At 41.8% G+C, this 26697-nt stretch overlaps 1 protein-coding gene across 1 annotated transcript; it reads left to right on the top strand.

Moving 5' to 3' along the window:
• Positions 1–1892: 1892 nt before the first annotated feature.
• Positions 1893–16723, top strand: osgn1 (oxidative stress induced growth inhibitor 1). The gene is made up of 6 exons (XM_024444771.2): positions 1893–2189; positions 4433–4509; positions 7076–7212; positions 7645–7836; positions 10451–10542; positions 12385–16723. The coding sequence occupies exons 2-6, from the start codon at positions 4452–4454 to the stop codon at positions 13433–13435; spliced, it is 1530 nt and encodes a 509-aa protein (XP_024300539.1). The 5' UTR covers positions 1893–2189; positions 4433–4451; the 3' UTR covers positions 13436–16723.
• Positions 16724–26697: the final 9974 nt, after the last annotated feature.

Here is a 26697-nt window from a genome sequence, read left to right as displayed (position 1 = left end):
AGTAAGGTGTTTGTGTCATGTCAGTCAGACGTGCAATGCTAGGCAACAGCCACACGGTGGTACGGTTGCCTTGGCTTATATATGTCTCTTATCACCCCCCATAGGACACTGTCTAGTCGTGTCTACCAGTGTCCTAGATCGCGGCCCTCGCCTCCCACCTGTGTTATTGGTGCATTACCGCCACCTACTGTGCTGGAGTGCTCCTGCCTGTGTACCGGAGACCTAGCTTAAAAATCTACCAATAGAAGTATAAAGAGGGGTTCCTGCTTGTGCAAGAATGCCGACATTTATGTTATTTTTTTATCCTTTATTTATCCAGGTTAGGCTCGTTGAGATAAAATATATTTTTAAAGAGAGACCTGGTTCAACCAAGAAAGCAGCAGGGGAAACAATGTTTCAGTCATAGACACACAATAAACAACATTTAAACATAAACATGCATACATTACAATTACAGAAACAGAAGCGTTTTTAGAAACTTGTTGACTATATAAAAGTATTTGGAATGATTATAACAAGAAACACTCGCAAACAAACAAAGTACACAAGACACACAGGGCTCGTTCGACATTGCAGTTGAGTTTAAAGGCAAGTCGAAACTGACTGATCTACAAATCACCTTGCATCCTAAAAACTACTCAATATTATTCATATATCAGTCAGTCACAATTTACCCATGACTCATCCCGGTTTTGATGCTCTCGAACACAGCCATGGGTTCAGCTACCTTCAATAGTGAGAGTTGCCGCGTTCACGTGCTAGACTGAACTAGTAAACTCAAACATTTCCGACTGGTTGTAGTTAAACACGTGCCGCGTTCAACAAGTCAGCAAGTCGGAAATTTCAGAGTTTTCTAGTTCCAACTAGGATGTGAACGCGGCAAGTGGCCTCTGCAAGTGTGTGAACGCATGCAGGAAGGCATGTGAATTGCGGGCCCCGAATTGTGGGTAGAAATCACACCGTTCTCCATTTGAGACCATTTAATTTGTCCTTGAGGGAAATCTCAATCCACCCTCGGCACCAGACCATTCAAAACAAACTTGCCCAGTTGCTTGCATGATGTTCAGTGCTATCTGTGATCCTTGGGACGTCCATACCCTAAACCCTAACCCCTAGCATTCAAGATGTCAATTTTAATGGGGTAGGGACGTCCCAAGGATCCCAGATAGCGCGGATTGCATCATTAAGGAGGAAGCCTATAGTAATTTCAAGCATTATCTTCAGATGACCATGACGAGAGAGGCAGGTTGAATTGGCCAGAGTCAGAGTTGTGCAGGAAGTGTTGTATGTTGAGGCAGTGAAAAAAGTAGAGGATGATGGGTCAAGGGTGAGGGACCCTGAGAGAATTCCAGTGAGTAGATTTTTACCAGCACAGAGGGATAGGACAATGAGTGATTTATGTTTGAGTAAGGTTGGCTTTGTAGCAATGGTTATCAACTGTAGAAATGGAATGTAAACTCGCAGAAAATATATGCTGTGGTGGAAGCTGCATAGAATATTTGGGTATACGAGATTTGAATTTAGAAGAACTACAGGGTGTGTTGAGGGATGGTGTCCCATCATCCCAGTATGTTGACATGATAGGGTCAAAGTAGCAGATAGCAGATAGGGTCAAAGTAGTGAAATGGGGGAGTGGGTTTTTAATGAGTATCGGTGGCAGTTGAAGAGAAGTACCTGGGTATACAATATTTGAATGCAAAAGAGTTAATGGGGTGGTGATTTACATTTTTTATGAAACAGTGATATATAGGTGTAGGGTTAATTGGTGGAATTATTATTATTATTTAGGAACCGGAATAATTAAGAGAATTTAATGAATGTAGGCCGTGACTGGTCTCACACTTCAGTACAGTAGGTGGCGGTGTATGCACTTTAAAGTTGGATGCGATCCACCAACCCAATCCCAAAGACGAAGAAGAAGGTGACCATGAGTGGCTGGTGAACACAACGCAAATAGGAATTATAAAATTAGTTCATGCTCTTCCTCCATCGCGGGTTACCGTAACATTGCAGCATTTTACACATGTCGGTGAAAGAGTCACATAACGAGAATTTGAGGCATATCTTTAGAGATTGCAGTCGGTTGAACCTGCCTGGGGAAGGAATCGAAGGTTTTCAACAAGGGTAGGCGTTTGATAACTAGCAACGTTTAAGGGATATCAGCGGTAGCCTTGTCTTCATAGCTATCGGTAAGTGGAAACATTGTAGTCAATTTCAACATTTTTGTTCTCCTTTATTGGGCCCATTTAACTTTTCTCCGACGTCTTCTAGGCTTGCTAATGTGTCTGTTGGTAAATAGCGAATTTGACGTGGTTTCAATGTGCCGGTTGCCGATGGAAACCGTAGACGGGAACCCAGCATTGAAGTAGAAATCTAAATCATTTAAACAAGGCTATCAGTCTAGACGTTTTGCGTTAGATTCAGGTTGTGTGTGTAACTTTAATCTATCGACAATTAGGCTACAGTCCAGTTAGAAGGCTGCGTCGGCTGCAGTCAGATGGTCCACTACGAGACTTACAATCGAGTTTGGTTGCGGGTACTGTGCACGTCTCGCGTAGCGCATGGACGGAAATTATTGGCTATAATATAGGACCCATGATTCATTCGAACCTAGCGAGCTAATTTTACAAGCATTTTCAGCTAGCATGGCGAATATTGACATGTATTAAATTTATGTTTAGCATGGCACATTATTTATAACCATAGCGCATTGAGTCGTTCGCAGTTATATCATAACCTCATGTGGTGCTCTGGCAGGATTACATCATTGGTACAGTGAAACAAAGACCGGCAGATGGCGGGATTGAGTCGTTTCATTTTACCGTCCAAAGGGACTCTGCAAGGCAAACCCGTTCCTAGATGTGTTCTAAGATGAAATCAACAGTACAAAACCAATGAGCGTGTATGATGAAATCAACTGGGGGAAAAAACAAATATATGTTTTAAGCAATTGATCTTGTCATCATGACTATGAACTTTTAAACTAACATCACCAGTCTGAGGTAAAAAAATAAAATAAAAAGTGTAATTCCCCTAAATTGTATGTGGTCGAAAACTTCTGCATGTGTAATGTAGTAACACATATTGTCCACATTATGGAAAGTAGCATAATAATCATGAATTAGATATGGCAAAATAATTCTATCTTAATTTAGGATGATAGTAAATGAAGCAAACTCCCAAGATTTTTTCAATAATCACATTTTCTCTCTAGTTTAAACATTTCGTTACCTTCTTTATGAAACACCATTTTCCACTGCCATGCTATGGTGGCTAATGCTAATTCCTGACATTGAGTACAGCATTCAGACAAAGGGTAAACAGGCTACTGCAACCTGATTGGCTGTACGTCATACGCAACATCCGGAACTAGCATTAGCCACTCTAGGATGGTGGTGGAAAATGGTGTTTCATAAAGAATGCATATTTTGCCTGCATTTTTCCCGCCTTCTCTCCATTAAATCGAGTTAAGGAGGAAAACGTTGCCTTTCCAGCCTGAATATTTTGTTTCGAACAGGTCCATGGGGGATACGAGTGTATAGCGGGCTTCGTACAGTCCCTTTAGACGTTAAGATGAAACGACCCAACATCGGCATCTGCCTTCGCCCCCAGCATGACCTACCTAGACAAAATATGTAGCTGTAACGACTGCAAATGTATGCACGCTTTGATCATTGACATGTCATTCACGGACAAGTACAGACTGACACATGTACAGAAAGGCAGGCAGACAGAGACGACAGTAAGTAATGTGACAACCCATAAATAATATGGGTTAAAGTATTTAAATAATATTGCACTGACTGTCACTAGAAAAGGTAAGGAACATCTGCTTGTAACAGTCCAATCTTAGTCAGTCCACATAGTTTCCTTTGCATTGTGAGTCCGGCTCAGCCGGATTGAGATGATATAAAAGCTGCTTGCTGCGCTATCGCTTTAAACTTTCTGCCGAGTCACGCTTACATGCAAAGTGAGTTGTATAACCACGCTGCTTGCTGTAAGCCTCTGCAAGGATCCAGTAGGGGTCCCAGAGCTTTCTGGTATGACCCGTCTCTTCCCCCCCATTACTCACTTCACTACTGTAGCTGTCCTCGCCCCCTTCCTGGCTAAATTAGATCACTATTGGACCCTTCCCAGCCATTTTAAGTGTTCTCCCTCAACTATTTGAGTTGTGTTTTAGCTGCAGTTTCCGTTCCACATTTATCTTATCTGTACACGTTCACCTTGACTTGAGGACACGGAGGCTGGTCTCGCCCAGACGGAAGTGTTTTGTTTCTTTTTATGTGCAGTTATGGAAACCAGCTTGGCAATGATGTCGGACAGGGATGTGTCATTGGTGGACTGTAGAACTGTGGAAATGTACTGAAGTAGAAGACCAGAGCAGGAATTTAAAGGCTAATGGTTAACGCCCCTTTTTTTTCTCTCCTTGCAGATAAAAGCATACAGTAGCCATGGACCTGCATAATAAAGATATCCTTCCCAGAGAGATTCTGCCAGTTGTTGTCATCGGTAAGACTGGGGTTACTGTACACATTCAGCTCTGAAAAACTTGACTATAAAACCGGATTTGGTTACAAGTTATTTCTACACACAGTAGGGAATTTGGTCAAAGATCTTCTCAGGGACTAGACTATGAAACTGCTACTGGTATTATAGGGAAGGAAGTAACACTTTGCACAGCAGTGTTTCTCTTCTGAGGCAATTTCCAAATTGCATACGGTGGGTGAAAGGAAGCATTGTCACCAAAATGTCAAGTGCCCTAGATCCTAGTAGACTTACAAGGCTATCGGGTCGTTCCAAGATATGACACCCACCATCTCAGATTGTTCTAAAATTGTTTCTATAGTTAGAAACTGTTATGATTATCATTTCTACAACATTATTTTTGTTGAAAGATAATTGGATCTCTGAGAAATTAAAATAATTTATTGCAGAACATGGTATTTTCAGGATGTAGGATGGGACATAAACCTAACAACTTCAATTTGATATTTTCTATGAACAGGGGGGGGGAACACCATCAAATTCACTGAGAATACATTGCATAGGATGAAAAACAATACAGCTCCTTACTATTCATAGATAACTGATACTGTATACTCATTGTTGGGTATGAGGTGGGTGGCTTAACATTTCTTTGGATTCTTACTCATAGTTAGAAAGAAACGTTTGGATGTTAAGTACTATATGTATTGAAAATGATATGAATCATGTAAATTAAAATTGTCAATTTGTTTGCAGTCAATTACCTTAATATGTCAGAGACAAGATTATATTTCAACACAATAATGTTGCAGGAATGCTAATGTTGTGTTTCTTACAACAAACAATGTCGGAACAGTCTGAGATGGTGGGTGTCAATCCCCTTTCTTGTGCTTTTTGAGGTGGAACGACCCCATAAGAACCTAGTGTCTTAGAATGAAGGCCCTTGTGTGCTCCCCTTATAAGAAGAACACCTATCTCAAATGACTCAACTTTTTTAGCCTATTCTTAAGCGAGGCATTCTTAAAAGCCAAGTATATTTTTATACAAATACTTTTTTGACTGCTATTCATGGTTGATTCTCATATCAGATTTTTACATTCCTGATGAGCCCTCAAACATTCTGTATGTAGGGCTTTTGCGGTGAACATATTACCACCACACCAGCAGTCACGAGCCATTACTGCAGTAAAATTTGACATCACGGTAATCTCTTATGCACTCCGGACATGCTTGGTGATACCCAACTCACTAATGACCATCAGGTCGCTAATGGCCTGGTACTCATGGACCTGTTGTTCCTAACCACACTGACATCAATGCAAATGCATCAAAAGTCGCATCAAACACTAATCATCAAAACAGTATCATGCTTTTAAAACTCACCTCATTGATCAATTTGAAGAAAGAAGTTCAACAACAGGTTTCAAAGCCTAACATAACAAAATGGACAGTGCTTTCTAAGGTTGTGAATAATTCAAAACATCCATACGCATATGAGAGATAATACGTAGGCCTATAAATGAGCCCAAAAAAGAAGGGGAAAAAACAGAATTAAAATAATAATTGTGCCGTTATAAAATGTTGTACAATACATAGCTGATAAATACATACAAATATTTAACGTGTCTTTGGTAGATAATACGTATAGCCTATACTCCAAGATTACAATAATTTGTTTAATTATCTTTTGAGTGTGGACTGTCATTATGCATACCGGATGGACTGGTTACCTTATGCAACGTGCCAAACTTTCTATTCATTAGTCTGGGCGAGAACGCCTAGGTGATACTGTTTGTTCATTGATTGTTCAGGTTGTCTAACAGAGTTGGCCTACAATTTGTATTTGATTTTGAATAGCCTCGTAATGGGGCATAAAAACATGTTCATTTATAGACTGACACATTACCTTATAGTTACAGAATCTCACCACCGTATTTCAATCTCCTCCCCTCTCTCCTTCATTCATTTCTTGATTGTGCAGAGAGGGGCTGTCAACAGTTTAATGCAATATTTTTAGATGTGAAAACATGTTACTGTTGATGCTCCCAAACAACTTTCACTTGTTTTCTTAAAATAAATAATGGATTTATTGTGATGGATATTAAATTGATTTCGACAATCTTAAATGTATACGTTCCAAAGGCGTGCATCAGTGGCTTGTATGTGTGAAGGCCTGGAGATACTAAACGTGTTTATGTTAATTGACTGTCTATTATCGTGAGACCAGCAGTCTTTTGCCTGGCAATAACCGGCTGACAAAATTTAATGACAGCCAAAGTCTGTATGAGCCCCCAATTAATGTTAATATATTGCCTTACATAATATTAAGGTACTACATTATTATATTTTTTTAACCTTTATTTAGCTAGGCAAATATTTTTTTATTTTCAATGACGGCCTAGGAACAGTGGGTTAACTGCCTTGTTCAGGGGCAGAACGACAGATTTTTACCTTGTCAGCTCGGTGATTCGAACTTGCAACCTTTTGGTTAAAAGTCCAACGCTCCAACCACTAGGCTACATAAACAAACAAAAACTGTAGTGGTTAAATTTATTCATCTTGTCTGAACTAGCACCTCTTTCTCTCCTAGGTAACGGCCCCTCAGGCATCTGCCTGTCATATCTGTTGTCAGGTTACACCCCCTACCTGTCTCCAGAGGGCACTCACCCTAACCCCCTACTGCAAGGAAAGCTGGATCAACAGCCTCATTTGTCATTGTTGGAGCTGGTAAGAATGTCACCTCGTCTGTCTTCACAATGTCTCTGACAATTTGCAATTTACATCTAGCGTTGGTTTACTGTTGCACGGGGTGGTTGTAGGTGCTAGTTAAAATGTTCTGTAAAATGCTGTCTGTTTGTGTTTACCATTAAGATTTATTGTTTGTTGGTAGTTATGCAACTATTACTACCTGTATGTATGCTCAGTAGAAATATTTGTGTGGCCCTAAGTAAGGTCTGTATGTAGGCTACAGGAGGTTTTGTAAATAAAGTTGTGTCTATGTTACAAGCTTAGTAAAAAAGCTTTATTCGTGTCCTTGATAAAGGGTGGCATTTTGTTTTTCAATGAGCTAGACCCTAAAACAAATTATATAATAGGTAGGTAGGGCTACATACCACAGTCTTTGTACTAAGTTGTTTACGTGTTTGTTTTTGTGTGCAGGACCTGGAGTACCTGTGTGAGGGACTAGAGGGCCGCTCCTCCAACCCCGTGGCTGTGCTGTTTGACTCCCTGCTCCTTCCCGACAGTGACTTTGGGCTGGAACATGCCTCACCCCTGCTTTGGCGCTACGAACCGGAGCGGGCCACCCCACACCTGGTGCTTGGCAAAGGACCTCCAGGAGGAGCCTGGCATGTAAGTGCCCAGTCCATAATAATTGCCCAATACAATGTTGAGCCCCTGTCCCCACTTTGTGCAGATCTAAAAAAGGATTGGTTATTCCAAGAATTCCAACTTGTCCTTGTGATGTTGCTCACAACAATCTAATCATTTTCAGATACACACAAGGTTCTTTTTGGAAGGGGCCAGGTGGTGATTTGCAATTGGGTAAAAAATTGGGTCATAAACACATTCTTTGCTAACATTTAGAATTGGTCTGTCACAGCCTTAAATCTCTGAAGTCTGTTTTTGTCAAGTGGAAAATGGCCTTAGGTATTTGGTATTTTATTAGGATCCCCATTAGCTGTTGCTGAAGCAGCTCTTCCTGGGGTCTATACAGGACATACATAATACAGAACATCAATAGACAAGAACAGCAAAAGGACTGAACTACACAAATTTAAAATAAGAACAATAGAACCAAAAAAGGTCCTACGGATAGTTGCATGCATACATAAACTCGCACGCATACATAAACTCAGCAAAAAAAGAAACGTCCTCTCACTGTCAACTGCATTTATTTTCAGCAAACTTAACACATGTAAATATTTGTATGAACATAACAAGATTCAACAACTGATACATGAACTGAACAAGTTCCACAGCCATGTGACTAACAGAAATGGAATAAGCATCACCACAAGTGCATAAATAATACAGCTGACAACACAGTTTACAGATGGATGTAGTTTGCAACTCAGTTTGTAAGTTCTGGAGGGGTGCAGTTACTGTATTTATTCAATTGACCTATACTGCTGGAGATGAATGATTTGTTGTTAAGGTGGACTCTATCGGTGGTACTCCTGGTTGAGTGGGTGTGTCAGGTCGGAGGCAATTCTCGCTTCTGCCCTTGACTAGAGGTTGACCGATTAATCGGAATGGCCAGTTAATTAGGGCCAATTTCAAGTTTTCATAACAATCGGAAATCGGTATTTTTGGGTGCCGATTTGCAGTTTTTATTTTATTTTTTTATACCTTTTTTATTTAACTAGGCGGGTCAGTTAAGAACAGATTCTTATTTTCAATGACGGCCTAGGAACGGTGGGTTAACTGCCTCGTTCAGGGGCAGAACGACAGATTTTCACCTTGGATTCCCCGAGCTGACAATCTTGCAACCTTACAGTTAACTAGTCCAACGCAATAACGGCCTGCCTCTCTCTCGTTGCACTCCACAAAGAGACTGCTTGTTACTCGAATGCAGTAAGCCAAGGTAAGTTGCCAGCGAGCATTAAACTTATCTTATAAAAAACAATCAATCATAATCACTAGTTAACTACACATGGTTGATTATATTACTAGATATTATTTAGCGTGTCCTGCGTTGCATATAATCTGACTAAGCATACAAGTATCTGACTGAGTGGTGGTAGGCAGAAGCAGGCGTGTAAACATTCGTTCAAACAGCACTTTCGAGCGTTTTGCCAGCAGCTCTTTGTTGTGCGTCAAACATTGCACTGTTTATGACTTCAAGCCTATCAACTCCCGAGATGAGGCTGGTGAAACCAAAGTGAACTGGCTAGCTAGTTAGCACGCGGTAATAGCGTTTCAAACGTCCCTTGCTCTGCATGGTTAACACTGCTTCGAGGGTGGCTGTTGTTCTGTTGCTGGTTCGAGCCCAGAGAGGAGCGAGGAGAGGGACGGAGGCTATACTGTTACACTGGCAATACTAAAGTGCCTATAAGAACATCCAATGGTCAAAGGTTAATGAAATACAAATGGTATAGAGGGAAATAGTCCTATAATAACTACAACCTAAAACTTCTTACCTGGGAATATTGAAGACTCATGTTAAAAGGAACCACCAGCATTCATATGTTCTCATGTTCTGAGCAGGGAACTGAAACGTTAGCTTTCTTACATAGCACATATTGCACTTTTACTTTCTTCTCCAACACTTAGTTTTTGCATTATTTAAACCAAATTGAACATGTTTCATTATTTACTTGAGGCTAAATTGATTTTATTGATGTATTATATTAAGTTAAAATAAGTGTTCATTCAGTATTGTTGTAATTGTCATTATTACAAATGATACCAATTAAAATCGGCCGATTTTTATTTATTTATCTTTTTTGGTCCTCCAATAATCGGTATCGGCATTGAAAAATCATATTTGGTCAACCTCTACCCTTGACACTCTCTCCAAGAACAGCACTTCCATGTTCTTGACATGAACTCCACTGATTTTGATTGACAGCTTTACTATTTTGTATAATTGTTTTTTTTGTTTGAGATGGATAGTTATAGTCAATCTCTTGGTAAATTCCTTACATAGTATACTTAGTGAAAAATGTTTATATGTCATGGCTAACTAATGGCATGTAGCTCGTAAAACCACCTGTAGTTTGCATACCTGCAAATACATTGGCATGTAAAACAGCAAGGGACAATGGCAGACCATTGCTTTCTGTGGAAAAGGTGGGTGGGTGTAATATGCATCTGATGACCATTGACCAGAACACTTTGGGCCCTGGCCAAAAGTAACACCATTTATAGGAAATAGGATGCCATTTGGGGGACAAAGGTTTGCATATGTGGCTTTCAGCCTTGTGGTTAATGGTGCTGGTGTTTTGTGTGTTTGTCTCCTTAGGCGATGGAAGGCTCCATGCTCACTCTCAGCCTGGCTAATTGGATGGAACTGCCCGGCCTGAAGCTTAAGGAGTGGATGAGAGAAAAACGCAGGTGGGTCCTCCTGACAAGCTACAGCACCATTAAAGACAAAATTAACTTTTCTTTTGGTATTTTTTTCATTCATCCACAGAAGCAAAGATTCATTTGCCACATCATGATGATGTGTTTTGCAGCAGGTGACACTTTCCTTTTTTTAAGTTCAATATCTTGAATCCTGACATGCAAAATATTTTGGGACTGTATTACACTGAACAAAAATCAAACCATTTCAAAGTGTTACAATTCAAATAAGGAAATCATTTAATTGAAATTAATTAATTTGCCCCTAATCTATGAATTTCACATGACGGATACAGATATATCTGTTGGTCACAGATACCTTGAGGTAGGGGCGTGGATCAGAACCAGTCAGCCTCGTACACGTAGAGTTGAGTTGATCAGGCTGTTGATTGTAGCCTGTGAAATGTTGTCCCACTCTTCTTCAATGGCTGTGCGAAGGAATCCTGTACAGATCCTTGTGCCATGGGGCCGTGCTCATGCTGAAACATGAGTTGATGGCAGCGGATGAATAGCACAAACAATTGGCCTCAGGATCTTGTCACGGTATCTCTGTGCATTTAAATTGCCATCAATAGAATGCAGTTTTGTTCGTTGTCTGTAGCTTATGCCTGTCCATATCATAACTGCACCGCCACCATGGAGCACTCTGTTCACAACAGCAAACCACACGTCCACACCGCCATACACGCTGTCTGCCATCTGCCTGGTACAGTTCAAACTGGGATTCATCTGTGCAGGGCACTCATCTCCAGCATGCCAGTGGCCATTGAAGGTGAGCATTTGCCCACTGAAGTCGGTTACAACGCAGAACTGCAGTCAGGTCAAGACCCTGGTGAGGACAACGAGCACGCAGATGAGCTTTCCTGAGACTGTTACTGACAGTTTGTGCAACAATTCTTAGGTTATGCAAATCCACAGTTTCATCAGTTATCCGGATGGCTGGTCTCAGACGATCCCGCAGTGTGAAGAAACCGGATGTGGAGGTCCTGGGCTGGCATGGTTACACATGGTCTGCAGTTGTGAAGCCAGTTGGACGAACTGCCAAATTTTCTAAAACGAAGTTGAAGGCATCTTATGATAGAAATTAACATTCAATTCTGTCAACGCCTCCGGTGGACATTCCTCCAGTCAGCATTCCAATTGCACGCTCCCTCAACTTAAGACATCTGTGACACAACTGCACATTTTAGAGTGGCCTTTTATTGTCCCCAGCACAAGGTGAACCTATGTAATGATCATGATGTTTATCAGCTTCTTGATATGCCACACCTGTCAGATGGATGGATTATTTTAGCAAAGGAGAAATGCTTACTAACAGGGATGTGAACAAATTTCTGCACAAAATTTGAGAGAAATTAGCTTTCTGTGCATTTGAAAAATGTCTGGGATCTTTTATTTTGGCTCATGAAACATGGGACCAACACTTTACATGTTGTGTTTTTATATTGTTGTTCAGAGTAACAGTGGACTAATAAAAAATAACTAAATACAGTTTTTGGTGTGAATTTTTCCTTTAAGTGGCCACAGTCGAATCAGCCATTCCAGATTGACCTTATCACTGTTACTGAATCGGAGTGTTCACTTAAGGGAAATATTCTTGTTTGCATGTATTTTTTTCTGTGTTGAGCCGCTTAGGAACTAGGATTAGCTACCAGTATTAATGCCTTAGGTTTAGTGAAAATAGAGGCAAAACAAATGTGGTTTTGTGTCAAAGACGACAATGTCTGGTGAGGCTGTTTTTTTGTTTTCATTCAGGTTTTGTCCCCAAGGACCTTTTTGTGTGTGTATTTTAAACACTGGTGTCTGACCCTCATACTTAAATCTTTGTTTCAGGAACGTCCGTAACGACAGGGCCACCCCCGCCGAGATTGCCTCCTACTACCAGCACTATGTCAACCAGATGGGCCTGGAGGACAGCTTCGCCTGCGGCACCACCGTCACCTCCATACAGAGGGTGAACTACGAGGGGGCCAGCAGCCGTTCCTTTTGGAAAGTCCAGGGGACCCAGAAGAGGGAGGCTGATGAGCTGGGGGAAGGAAGTCTGTCAGAGGTCCCCTTTATAGTATGCGCAGACTACGTGGTTCTGGCCACGGGCACCCATGACATCCCGGCCCGTCTGGGTGTGGAAGGTGAGGGTCTCCCCTTCGTGTGCCACAGCTTCTGGGAGCTGGAGGCAGCAATCTCCAGAGGCCAGCTGGACCACACCTCAGACCCGGTACTGGTGGTGGGAGCCGGGCTGACAGCGGCCGACGCTGTCCTGGCAGCTCACCACCTCAACACGCCTGTGTACCACGCCTTCCGGCGCTCGGTCACCGACCCAGGCCTCATCTTCAACCAGCTTCCCAAGCTCCTCTACCCTGAGTACCACAAGGTGCACCAGATGATGACACAGCAGCAGCAGCATGGCCAAGACATCCCCAGCTCTGGGGGAACGGGCACCCTGGTGGACCAACAGGAAAACAACACCGCCTCCATGTCTACTGGCTCCTACCCAGGCTACATCAGCCTGCCCAAACACCGGGTGGTGGCCTTCAAGCCTGACAGGAAGTGCGTGCTGGAGGGGGAGGACGGATGTCGCACCGTGCTGCAGGTCTCCATGGCCCTGGTGCTGATTGGCGCCCACCCCAACCTGTCCTTCCTCCCTGAGAACGGACGGCCCCTCGGCCTCAACCCCCAGGAGCCAATCACGTGCCGGCGGAACCCCCTGGAAGTTGACCCATACACGTACGAGTCGGTGTCAGAGGGGGGGCTGTACGCCATGGGGCCTCTAGTTGGGGAGAACTTTGTCCGCTTCCTCAAGGGGGGAGCTTTAGCCATCGCTAGCGACCTCGCTAAGAAGCAGCGGGCCAAGGAAGAGAATCGCACCACCCTGCGTGTGTCCTAGACTCCTAGGGGTTACGGGTTGCGACAGGAGTAAACTGCTCCTAAGGCCTGTATTATTATTATTATTATTATTATTATTATTATTATGTAGGCTGGGCTGGTCAGCTCAGGCTAAAAGACTGAAGCGCAATCTGTGACAATACGACCTGCACCAGTCCCAATATTCCTCAAAGGACATTGCCACTCTCTCTGGCTCCGCTGAGAGATTAATTTAATATTTTTTACCAGGGCAGGAGATTAGGCCGGGTTGATGTGAAGCTAATCATATGGTGCAAGGGTAGAATCCAATGAGTATAGAGTACCACAGTATGAGTCATAATACCCATAGAACATAGCGGTCAAACAGGCGAATGGTTCCAATAGTTTTTACACAATTTTTCCCATAGGGGATGAACTATAAATGCCATTATTATCTGGATGAGACTGCTGACTCGAGGCAAAGGTAAGAATATCTGGATGAACTATGTTAGCTAAATGTAGTAATTAAGAAATTGGCCAAATGTATTTAAATGGACAATTCTGTGATCTGGCTTGTGTAATTTTAAATTGACACAATAGCTCTTAGCAACGGTGTCAGAGATTTGTAGTTTTGCATGATGTCTGCTTTGATGTGAATTAGCATTTTCGAATCAGTAAATAGGACCTAATATATTGATAAAAGTCACCTTGTCCTAGAGAGATTTACATGGTTATCCAAGCGTCATGCCAGGGTAAGCCTACACGAAACACAGCACTTATTTTAAGTGTTTCTAAAATCCCCTATGGGAAAAATGTATGGTGGAAAAACAGTTGGCGCCATTTCCCTGTTTGACCACTAGATTTTATGGGTATTATGACACCTCCACTGTGGGGCGCTATTTGGTTCCTCATCAAGTATGCTAGCCCTATACTACATATGTAGTTTGAGTTAGTTAGCAAGCTAACTCTGAGTTCAACTTGGGATAACCAGTACCATGAAAGTGGCTCACCTTTTAGCCAGGTAAATGTTCTATGGCCACGAATCCTTCAGAACTAACCTGCTCCAGGGCAGGTTAACTCGGGTCTAACTACATTTATCCTGAATTAAGTGTCTTAGCCACGAGTTGAGGACCAATAAAATCAGATTCCCTCACTCTCCCCAAGATTGCGTCATCATCCACTTAATTTGAGGAAGATGACTGATTTTAAATATTTATTAATCAATTGTTTTTGTTAAAATAGTAATTTTAAAATACCTATCACATTACACATTAAGTAATGACAAATGCATTTGAAACTTCATGCACAGTAAAACCTTTTTTGACTTAATTCAATTATTTTATTGGTGGGAGTGTGGAATAAAGGTGCTAGTGCATTGATATCCACAGCAAAGTAATAAAATGAAGATGGCACCCCTAAAAGTCTTTCACACAACAGCCTGCTGAATTTACTTAACTTTTTGGCACAACTTAAAATGGTACTGACTTGCCCATGGATTGATGTTTCTGCATTGTCTCAATGAAGAGTTCATGGTTCAACTAGCCACGAGCGACATGCAGTTGTAAGCCTGCTAGAGTTTGCGGCAGGCGGAACAGCAATATCCACCGTCGTAGTACGGATGAAGCCTGAGCTGAAATGGGAAAACCCTGTGTTGCTTTGTTGTATACCCCTCTTGTTAATGTTTGAAAGCTCAAACACCAATGTAACTTTTCAGCTAAATCTTTGAGATTAGCTCTTTTGTTGCATTGGTTTTCCATTGTAAATCCATTTTGAAAGTGTAGAAACACATTACATTTACCATGCCATGATGTTTGATGGATTCTCTGAAATGAGAATGGTATCGTATTAATTTAATTTTTACGGACCTGTATGTTTGCCTTTCTTCAATATCCAATGAAAAATTAAGTATCTTTGTACGATAATGATCCCTATGTCAGCAACTGTGTCTATATTAGCATCTTTCAAAAACAAGATAACTCAAGCTTGCCAAGCGGAGTTTGTTGTTGTTTCATTCCTGGTATTTTTTTCAATCTGTTAGACCTTAAATGTATCTGTTTTTACTATTTTTTTTTAACCAGATGATATGTTTAAGGGGCTATTCTCTTGATTTATTTGCAGTAAAAACTTAAAGGTAATATGTTTGAATTAAGAATTACAGTGTCAGTTTATCACCATGATCATGCTCAATTTGAGACTAGGCTAATTAGGAAATCTATGTTTAAGGCCAATATGCATTCTCACCAATCTGGGGTGACTTTCCTGAAAGCTTTGTAGCCAATGTTGTATTTTAATTATCTTGACAACCCAGACACCGCTCTTAATTCGTTCACATACAGATTGACTACTAAATGTTGCTACTTTCTCACTGATATGGGTCTGGGTGGTGGAGACTGTGTACTGTCAGCTATTAAGCTTCAGGGAAACACACTTATTTTTATCATCCAGAGAGAATTGTCATTTTGTGCTATCGGTTTTCTCTTGTACATGTTTGTCCAGATGGTGCCTTGGCCAATTGCGTACTCTGAGCTTCTGTTACTGCCCCAGCAGCATTTGATCTCGAGCCAGTGCCTTAAGACACATTGCCATTACCAAACTGGAAATGTATAAACTTATCATACAACCACTAGGTGGCCACATCAAATATTATATTATTCCACAGGTGTACAAAAAGTGTATTGAAGGCCTATAATGCTCTTGTAAAGTTGTGGGGCCATGTATTAAGACATCCTTTAAGAGACAATATTCATATGTCAACCAGAAACAGTTTAAACATGTCTAATTGAATCTAGTTGAGAAACTAGTTACAAATACATTCAAAGCAGCACACTATTGACAGTCTCTTTAAAGGCAGCCCTATGAGTGTCACGAAAAAATACAACATAGTTGGTTTCATATGGCTCCTTAGCACTTGCTACACTGGTCTTTTCCATGCCAGATGTTTGTCCGATCTTACATTTTAAACCATTACACAATGTTAAGTACTTCTTAAAAATAAATGTAAAATACCCTTTTTTTCCTTCATTCATGGTCTCAGACAATCATTTTGAAATCTGCAGAACCCTGACCGATCAATAGAAAAGAGACCCGATGCAATATTTTCAGAGAATCTAATATTGTTTTTGTCCACATTTGCTATAAATTGTTCTTCACCACTGTAACCAAATTCTGAGAGTTGTGGATCATTGGTTGTTTATTTTTGGGAAAATGTCCATTCAAAAGGTTTGATGGCTATCATGATTTCACTTGAGTGTTTTCCATGTTGATATACATGCACTACAAATGCAGGATTTTTCTATGGATCCTTTGTATTAAATATACTATTTTCAACAAACTGTTTTTTCCCTGGTTACTATGCCACTAGCACTGAATGAATTAATGCATTATTTTTATTGGGCAGGTATTAAATACATAATGTTGCCTCATTCATTGAGTACGACAATGCATACATACATTGAGGATAAGAGCACAAAGTCTGACTTATTTCCATGTCCTATCGTGTGTGTAGTGAGCATGGACAGTTTGGGCAAGACTGACTTTGTATTTTGCACTTCAAAGGCACTTCACGTTACACTCAGTGTAAGAAATGGCTTTTCCCTAACTTGATCCACCAGGTGGCAGGCTATTCTAACCATTCAGTTTGCACTAACCCTATCTGGGTTCATAGGAAGTCCATATCCTAACCATAACCCTTACCACAACCTTTTTAAATGTCTACTTCAATGGGGGGATGTCCCAAGGATTCCATGTCTACTTTGCCATTCAGTTAGCAACAGGTTTGCATACCATGTGGAATGCAGTCCTACTGATGATACTTATGTAATATAATGTGAACTGCTTAGAGGCTATTTTCCTTTTCATACCCCAGAAACCCAGCTGTTGAAGGTAGACTGCGATATAATATAGATGCAGAAAGTAAACGGTATAGTAGGTAGATTTCTGCAACAACTAAGAACGTTGAAGTGTAACGCTCAACTTTTCCACTGTTTTGGTTCCCTGGCTACCAGCGTGAATCAAAGTCGTGCATCTCGGTCATCTCCATCTGCGGTGCTGCTTGTTGCAACTTAATTTCGCTGAGTCTACCTTTAAAAGATGCACTACAGGATCTTAACCACAACAATCTTAAGCACAATGAATTGGATTATTAACCTGTCATACGAATTGCATCAGAAAATATTTATATATACAGTACCAGTTAAATGTTTGGACACACCTACTCATTCCTTACACAGCCTGGAGGTGTGTTTTGGGTCATTGTCCTGTTGAAAAACAAATGATAGTCCCACTAAGGGCAAACCAGATGGGATGGTGTATCGCTGCAGAATGCTGTGGTAGCCATGCTGGTTAAGTGTACTTTGAATTCTAAATAAATCACAGACAGTGTCACCATTTATGCACCATCACACCTCATCCTCCATGCTTCATGGTGGGAACCACACATGGAGATCAGCGGTTGGAACCAAAAATCTCAAATTTGGACTCATCAGACCAAAGGACAGATTTTCACCAGTCTAATGTTTATTGCTTGTGTTTCTTGGCCCAAGCAAGTCTCTTCTTATTATTTGTGTCCTTTAGTAGTAGTGCTTTCTTTGCAGCAATTCGACCATCAAGGCCTGATTCACGCAGTCTCCTCTGAACAGTTGATGTTGAGATGTGTCTGTTACTTGAACTCCGTGAAGCATTTATTTGGGCTGCAATTTCTTAGGCTGGTAACTCCAGTGAACTTATCCTCTGCAGCAGAGGTAACTCTGGGTCTTCCTTTCCTGTGGCAGTCCTCATGAGAGCCAGTTTCATCATAGCATTTGATGGTTTTTGCCAATGCACTTGAAGAAACATTCAAAGTTTTTTACGTTTTCTGCTTTGACTGACCTTCATGTCTTGAAGTAACGATGGACTGTCGTTTCTCTTTGCTTATTTGAGCTGTTCTTGCCATAATAGGGACTTCGTCTTTTATCAAATAGGGCTATCTTCTGTATACCACCCCTACCTTGGCACAACACAAGTGATTGGCTCAAACGCATTAAGAAGTTAAGAAATTACACAAATTAACTTTTAATAACGCACACCTGTCAATTGAAATGCATTCCAGGTGACTACCTCATGAATCTGGTTGAGAGAATGCCAATAGTGTGCAAAGCTGTCAAGGCAAAGGGTGGATACTTTGAAGAATCTCAAATATAAAATATATATACTTTCTTGGTTACTACATGATTCCATATGTGTTATTTCATAGTTTTGATGTCTTCACTAATATTCTACAATGTAGAAAATAGTAAAAATAAAGAAAAACCCATGAGTGGGTGTCCAAACTTTTGACTGGTACTATATACTTTTTTTGCAGGACATAACATATACGACATGGATGAACTAGTACACAATTTGATGACCTAGTACACAAGAAACAAAACTAATGTTGCTCAGTGATTCAGGAAGGCGACGCATCAAGGCGACGCATCAAGGCGACGCATCAAATAGTCACACATTTCCCTCACAGACAACCACTAGGGTCAATTCATATGCTGCCCATGAATTGCATCTGAATTTGCTGTGGTTATTGTTGTTGTTGTATTTTACAGTTGCTATGAGACAGCAGATTTGAGGGATCACTCTTTGATTATCTGTCTTTGAGTATTTACAGAGCCCCCTGCTCTTCTATAGCCTGGGAAGACAATCTCTGCAAGAGTAGCCTAAGTATATTTCTGTCTTTCTTTTGTTGTTGGTATAGTCTGGCTAGGGCAATTCAAAGTACGTGCTGCCCCTACCTAGTAGCCTACTTAATCATTGCTTTGAACTGCTGAATGCTCAGCACCTTTGAATGCTGAATGCTCAGCACATTCCTAGCTTCCTTTCCTACTTTCCTTCCCTAGCTTCCTTTCCTATATCAATTTCCTCCTTTCCCAGCTTCCTTTCCTTACTCCCTTTCGATCCCTAGTTTCCTTTCCTCCTTTCCCAGCTTCCTTTCCTCCTTCCTCCTGATTTTGGGCATTCTACACTACTACTACCGCTACTATTACAGTCAATATAACAGTAGCAGCAAATCAGTTGCCCTGTGGTAGTGTCCACCCTGAAATTGGACAGGTGGGGGTTCGATCCCTGGTTGAGTCTTACCAACCAAAGACTTGACCTGATTCACCTCTGCTTGTTTTTTACAGACTAAAATAAATAAAATCTGCAAATGATCATGAAAAATGCAAAGATTGTGTGATTGTGCCATGTCTGAAATTATTGTGGTTTTCTCCAAGTCCCACTAATGTATTCCAGCACCTGTCAAATCCAAGCCATCTGACATTAAAATATTGAATATTAAAGTGTTACACCCTCTATAGCCATCAGGGTTATTATGTGTAGATTATTACTCAGTTTTGAGACGAAAGCTTCAGGCAACACATCCAATCCACAACAGGAACTTCCATGTTCGGCCTTGTTGTCAGTATTTGGAAAGCAGCCAGATCAGGAATCCTTATATGGGCACAGCCTTTTCATATTGGGATGTGGCCCGGAGCAGGAACTCCATACATGGGCACCGGCATTCATATTGTAACGCAGCCCTGGAGCAGGAACTCCATATATGGTCCCAAACACCCATTTTGGAACTAAGCCTATTAGTAAGGAACTCCATAAATAGACATAGAGCCGTGACCATGCCAACTTGCATCCAATCTTCATTAGCCACAAGCCCACCCCACTCACCTGAATCCCTGCTGCCAAATCAACAACCCTCATAGTATGTTAACAGCATATACCTTCATGTCTTTGTACTTCTGCTAAACATGCAAGTTGTACTGCAGGTTTGGGGAGCTCTTTTTGCCTCAGGGGGATGTGGTTTCTGTCATGTCTGTCTGTCCCAGAAAAGATCAGGTCCCTGCCTATTAGAGAAGCTGCCTTTGCTGGGGCCCCTGCCTTAACCCCCACACCTACTTGGGGCTGATCTCAGCCTGCCATCCATCCTCAGGCTGCTCCCACCAGTGCTGCTCTAGGTTGCCACGCCAATGGGAATGCCCGAGCCCACTTCCCGCCATGCCATTCCAAGTTGGTGCCCTCTGGTATCAAGATTGGACCAGGGCCCAAATGTGTGAAGTCCTGACCAGAAGGGGAGTCTGCCACTCCCCTGCAGACTGCAAGTCAGCCGCTGTCTGAGTACTGAGGCTGCTGCACACACCTTCTCTCTAGCAGCCGGCCCAAGCTCCCGCTTCCACCTCAAACTCACCCACCTCGCTGTCTGAGCTGCGCCCTTGCTGAGCCCGGACTGGGCCTCCTGCCCTCAATCACATTCTCTCCTGCAGCCAGGATTAAGCTCCCACCTCCACAGTGCCCCCTGCCTGCACTGTGTCTCCCACTTCCACAGCGCCCCTCCAGCATTCCCTGCGACCTTCCCACATCGAGCCCCGACCCTGCACCCTCTGTTGCTGGTGATCAGGCCTTTTGTAGCTTGATCCTTTTTGGGGGGTCCACCTCCCTAACTGCGACCATCCTATGTCACGAATGCCCACAAACACCTCCGTTCCCACTAGTTCCCTATCAGGACATACCCTTAAGTAGCCTCTATTCACAAACTTGAAAGGTTAATGTCAATGTCATGTGCACAAGTACAGTGAAATGCCTTTCTTGCGCGTTCTAAACCCAACAACGAAGTAATTGTAAAAATAACATAAGGTAGACCAAAAACACACTAATGAAAATAAATAACACGAGAAGTAGGCAAGCTATAGTCAGGGTCAGTTCCAATACTATATTTACAATATGCAGGGATACTGGCGTGATAGCGGTACCATCTTCAGAAGGTATTCACACGCCTTGACTTTTTCCACATTTTGTGTTACAAAGTGGGATAACATTTTTAAATTTTTTATTCAATGATCTACACAACACTAATGTAAAAGTAGAACAATTCTAACATTTGTAAAACATTTTATGTAATGAAGATAGAGGGTTGGACACTTTAAAAAAAAGTGTAAATCCATGTTAGAATCACCTTTGGTAGTGAGTCTTTCTGGGTAAGTCTCTAAGAAGCTTTGCAAACTTGGATTGTACAATATTAACACATAATTTGAAAAAAATATTCTAGCTCTGTCAAGTTGGTTGATCATTGCTAGATAGCCATTTTCAAGTCTTGTCATAGACAGTGGCGGTTTTAGCATGTAGATCTGGGTAGGGCAACAACAACAAAAAAGAAGTGGAATGCATGCCAGCAAAGCCACAACACTAAACAATCCATTAATTGCGCTCTAAGGCTGCCTACAAACTGTTAGGGCCTACATAAAGCTGTCCAAACATCTTACCACTGTTACACCTGGCTATCAGGAGAGCCTTGTCTGGCAGTGAAAAAGTTCATTCAGCCTCATTTACTGCCCTTTAAAAAAACATGGCTGATATGGCTGACTTGCTTAAACAAATGTGGTGTAACGGATGTAACGTTAGTCAATAACTATTTGTTTACAACTTTTGAAATGTACAACAACAGAATTCAGAACATGGGCCGTTCTTCCAATGTTCTCCCTGTATACCAAGTCAGAACCGTAGGATAAATAAAGGGGTCATATAAGCAGACAATGAAAGCTCTTACAATATTCAATGTTTACATTAATCTAAAACCGGTTATAGGCTACAGTAGAATAGTCAGAACAGTAGGTGAAATTAAGAGGGGTAAATAGACCAAATTATTAGAGCACATAGGCTAATAACAACTTACTACACAACATACACTTAGTATTACTTTCTTAGCTACAGTATACATATCTTCCTGGCATATTACATTTATGAAGCAGCATACAATACTTTGTTGGACTCATGCTGTGCCCACTTGAACAGGAAGATAGCGCGGCGGTCCTCCGAGTTAACATTTATGAGCGTATCATATCATCATATATATATATATATATATATATATATATATATACATATCATGCATTGTTGACAGCATGGCCAATGTTGAATGTTTATAATTTGAAACTTGGAAAAGAGTCCCTTAATCCCAGACTTGGGACCACACAGCCACTGTCACTAATTGATTCCAAATCAGTCTTTGAATTTGCGATTTCCAACTTGTGTAATGTTTATGTCCAATGGCCGATGAGCACCGATACGTTTTTATTTAGAATTTCACATTTTTCTTCATATGACACAGAATAAAAAGGATTATCCAGTAGATTGTCAACTTGATTCATGATGATGATGACTACTAGCTAAGATTGTGAAAGTATGATGTTGACATGATCAATCCAGTCAAAGCAACTGTAGATATGTGATTTGACGTAATTTTATCTGTGGCCAGTGACCTTGAGCCTTCTTGGATGGGCACTTCTATGGCAGCAGCCGAAGGGCTAAAAATGTCAAGGTCTCCTCTTATACTTCACAGTGACGTAAAGTCCCCATGAGTGACAGAACACTGAGCCAATCAAGGCGCAAAGCTCCGTATTTTCTACTGGCTTGCCCCACCACAGAAAGCACTGAGCTAGGCTGATACACCTGCATTTAGGAGCTGCCTTACTCAAAAAAAGAGACCATGTTTGTATGCGGCTTTATTAACTCAATGATAGTTTTACATTGTTTGCAAACTGATATGTGACAAGTATTAATGCCCTACCTATTCTGAATAATGGGTCGCTACTGGCCATAGATATAAGTAGATTTAAGTCTAAATTGGAACTAGGCCACTCAGGAACATTTGTGTATAGTTGGTATTTTTTTGGTTTTGGTTACTATCCTGCTGAAAGGTGAATTTGTCTCCCAGTGTCTGGTGGAAAGCAGAAAAAACAGGTTTTCCACTAGGATTTTGCATGTGCTTAGCTCTTTCGTTTTATTTTTATCATTTAAAAAAGACAAGTTCTTGCCGATGACAAGTATACCCATAACACGATGGAGCCACCACCATGCTTAAAAATATGAAGACTGGTTGTCAGTGATGTGTTGGATTTATCCCAAACATTGCGCTTTGTATTCAGGACAAAGTTAATTTCTTTGCTTAATTTCTTGCAGTTTTACTTTAGTGCCTTATTGCAAACATGATGCATGTTTTGGAATATTTTTATTCTGTACAGGCTTCCTTCTATTTTATAGGTTAACTACAATGTTGTTGATCCATCCTCAGTTTTCAATCTCAGCCATTAAACTCTGTTTTAAAGTCACCATTGCCCTCATGGTGAAATCCCTGGGCAGTTTTCTTCCTCTCCGGCAACTGAATTAGGAACGATGCCTATATCTTTGTAGTGACTGGGTGTAAAGGTTACACCATCCGACATGTAATTAGTAACTCCACTATGCTCAAAGGGATATTCAATGTCTGCTACCAATAGGTGTCATTGTTCATCCACACAGACCAGGGAAAACCTCCCTGGTCTGTGTGGATGAATCTGTTTGAAATTCACTGCTCAACTGAGAGACCTTACAATTATCTGTATATGTGGGGTACAGAGCAGGGGTGTAAAAGTACTTAAGTAGAAAGTACTTTAAAGTACTACTTAAGAAGTTTTTGGGGGTATCTGTACATTCCTGCTTATTTTTTCAACTTTGACTTTTAACTTCACTACATTCCTAATAAAAATAATGTACGTTTTACTTCTTACATTTTCCCCAACTCCAAAAAGTACTAGTTATATTTTAAATTCTAAACAGGAAAATTATGTAATTCACACACTTATAAAGAGAACATCCCTGGTCATCCCTACTGCCTTTGATTTGACTCACAAAACGCAAATGCTTCGTTTGTAAATTATGTCTGAGTTTTGAAGTGTGCCTCTGGCTATCCATAAATTGAAAAAGCTTCTGTGCTGTCTGGTTTACTTAATATAAGGAATTTTAAATTATTTATACTTGTACTTTTGGTAATTAAGTATATTTTAGCAATTACATTTATTTTGATACTTAAGTACATTTTGAACCAAATACTTTTAGACTTATACTCAAGTAGTATTTTACTATGAAGGTATCTTTACTTTCAGTTAAGTATGACAGAGTAGCAGCAGCGAGTGTGGGAGTGTCAGTGTGTAGAGTCCTGTGAGTGTGCATAAAGTCAAAAAAATAAAATACAAGGGTCAATATGTTAGCTATTTAGCAGTCTTATGGCTTGGGGATAGAAGCTTTTCAGGAGCCTGTTGGTCAGACTTAATGCACCGGACCCCTTGCCGTGCAGAAGCAGAGAGAACCGTTTATGGCTTGGGTGGCTGGAGTCCAACGATTTTCTGGGCCTTCCTTCACACTGCCTGATATAGAGGTCCTGGATGGCAGAGAGCTCGGCCCCAGTGGTGTACTGAGCTGTCCGCACCACCCTCTGTGGCGCCACGTGATCAAGGGCGGTGCTGTTGCCATACCTAGCAGTGATGCAGCCAATCAAGATGCTCTCAATGTTGCAGCTTTAGAACGTTGAAGATTTGAGGGCTCATGCCTGCCAAACATTTTCAACCTCCGCTTTCTTCACGACTGTGCCGACCATTTTAAGTCTTGAATGATTTGGACTCCGGGGAACTTTAAGCTCTCGACCTGCGCCACTGCAGCCCTGTCGATGTGGATGGGAGCTTGCTCGCCCCCTCCCCCCTCTGTTTTCTGTAGTTCACAATCAGCTCCTTGGTCTTTCGGACGTTGAAGGAGAGGTTGTTGTTCCGACACCATACTGCCAGATCACTGAACTCCTCCCTGTAGGCTCTCACGTCGGTGATCAAGACTACCAACATTGTGTCATCAGCAAACATCTTCATATTCAACATCCCCTCTCTCATCAGGCAATTGACTCCCTCTCCTCTGACATCCACTAACGCACCCTTCACTCCTCCCCTTACGAGCATTTGTTTATAACAGACAGAGGCCACCCTGTCACCAGAGGGTTCCAGCCATACCTGAAGACCACCTGAAGATCCCCCACGCCGGTTTCCCTGCACACCTCTACTTCTCCCTCTCCTTTTGGATCTGAGCTGGCAGCACATAACAACCTCCCCGCTGCCATCTTCAAGCACCTTGGCCACTGGTCATCCGACACCTACAACAATTATCCGCTCAAACCCATGCACGTCTGATACACCTAACAAACCCTTGTAGGGCCCCAGGCATAATAACACCGGGATTCCAACACTTTCACACCTGACAAGACTAACATCCATCACCAGCAGACGGACGCACCAGCAATCCAGCCCCCAGACATCTTCCCGGCCCAAAAGGGCCTCATGCCGCTTTCGTGCTCATTCAACAAGCAGCAAACCCCTGGATGTTCCAATGGGGGAGCTCAAACCCGGGCCACTACCGGGGCTGCAGCTGCACTACAGGAGGGCCAGCACAACCTTGGCCTATGGCCAGGGGTTGACCCTGCCAGCATGCTCAGCCCAACCACAGTCCAGCTACCAACCTTGATCCATGACCGGGGGCTGGCTTCCCTGACCAGAATCCACGTCAAAACCCTCATACCAAACTCCATAATCTACTACCCCTTCCAACATGTTCATCAGATGGCGAGATGCTGAACTTGTGAACTGACCGTGCTGGTCATCTATGAAAGTTTGAACGTCTTGAAAAAACGTTCTGACCTTAATGGCCACATGCACTTTTAAATCTCTACCTGGTGTAACCAGAAGAGAACTGGCCACCCCTTGGAGTGAGGTTCCTCTCTAGGTTTCTGCCTTCTAGGGAGTTTTTCCTAACTACTGCGCTTCTGACTCTGCATTGCTTGCTCTTTGGGGTTTTAGGCTGGGTATCTTTGTCAAGCACTCTGTGACAACTGCTGATGTAAATAGGGCTTAATGAAGAAGAACAAATATTTGAATACATAAGTGTTAACCTGGGTTGAAGAGGATGATGGCTCGGAGGCAGCTCAGCTCTGTCTTGTCTATCTAGGGCGGCAGGGGGCCTAGTGTTTAGAGTGTTGGGCCAGTAACGGAAAGGTTACTGGATCGAATCCCCGAGCTGACAAGGTAAAAATCTGTCATTCTGCCCCTGAACAAGACAGTTAACGAACTGTTCTTCGGTAGGCCGTCATTGTAAATAAGAATTTGTTTTTAACTGACTTGCCTCGTTCAATAAATACAAATAAATACAAATGTCATTCATCTTAGACACCAGTTCGGTCAGCACCATAGAGGCCACAACACAAGAGACAGTGAGGCAGTGTAACAGGAAAAATCAGAGCCCAATTTTACTGCTGTACATCTGAATTTCTAGTGTAGGTAACATTTTACTGACTACGTCAGTGGAGGCTACTGAGGGGAGGATGACTCATAGTAATAGCTGGAACGGCGCAAATGGAATGGCTTCAAACATATGGAAACCAACAGTTTGATTCCATTCCCCCGATTCCACTTCAGTCATTACCACGAGGTAATGGATGAC

The sequence above is a fragment of the Oncorhynchus tshawytscha genome, linkage group LG02, assembly GCF_018296145.1.
Source record: "Oncorhynchus tshawytscha isolate Ot180627B linkage group LG02, Otsh_v2.0, whole genome shotgun sequence".
In the NCBI taxonomy this organism is placed as follows: Eukaryota; Metazoa; Chordata; class Actinopteri; order Salmoniformes; family Salmonidae; genus Oncorhynchus; species Oncorhynchus tshawytscha.
Note: the sequence above shows the minus strand (reverse complement) of the source record. Positions and strands in the feature narration are given on the sequence as shown.

What these genes read in the sequence shown, in the direction of transcription:
- osgn1 (XM_024444771.2), top strand. Translation starts at nt 4,452, where the DNA reads ATGGACCTGCATAATAAAGATATCCTTCCCAGAGAGATTCTGCCAGTT. An exon ending in TCTGCCAGTTGTTGTCATCG is followed by an intron (nt 4,510 to 7,075) that starts GTAAGACTGGGG and finishes TTTCTCTCCTAG; the next exon opens with GTAACGGCCCCTCAGGCATC. An exon ending in ATTTGTCATTGTTGGAGCTG is followed by an intron (nt 7,213 to 7,644) that starts GTAAGAATGTCA and finishes TTTTGTGTGCAG; the next exon opens with GACCTGGAGTACCTGTGTGA.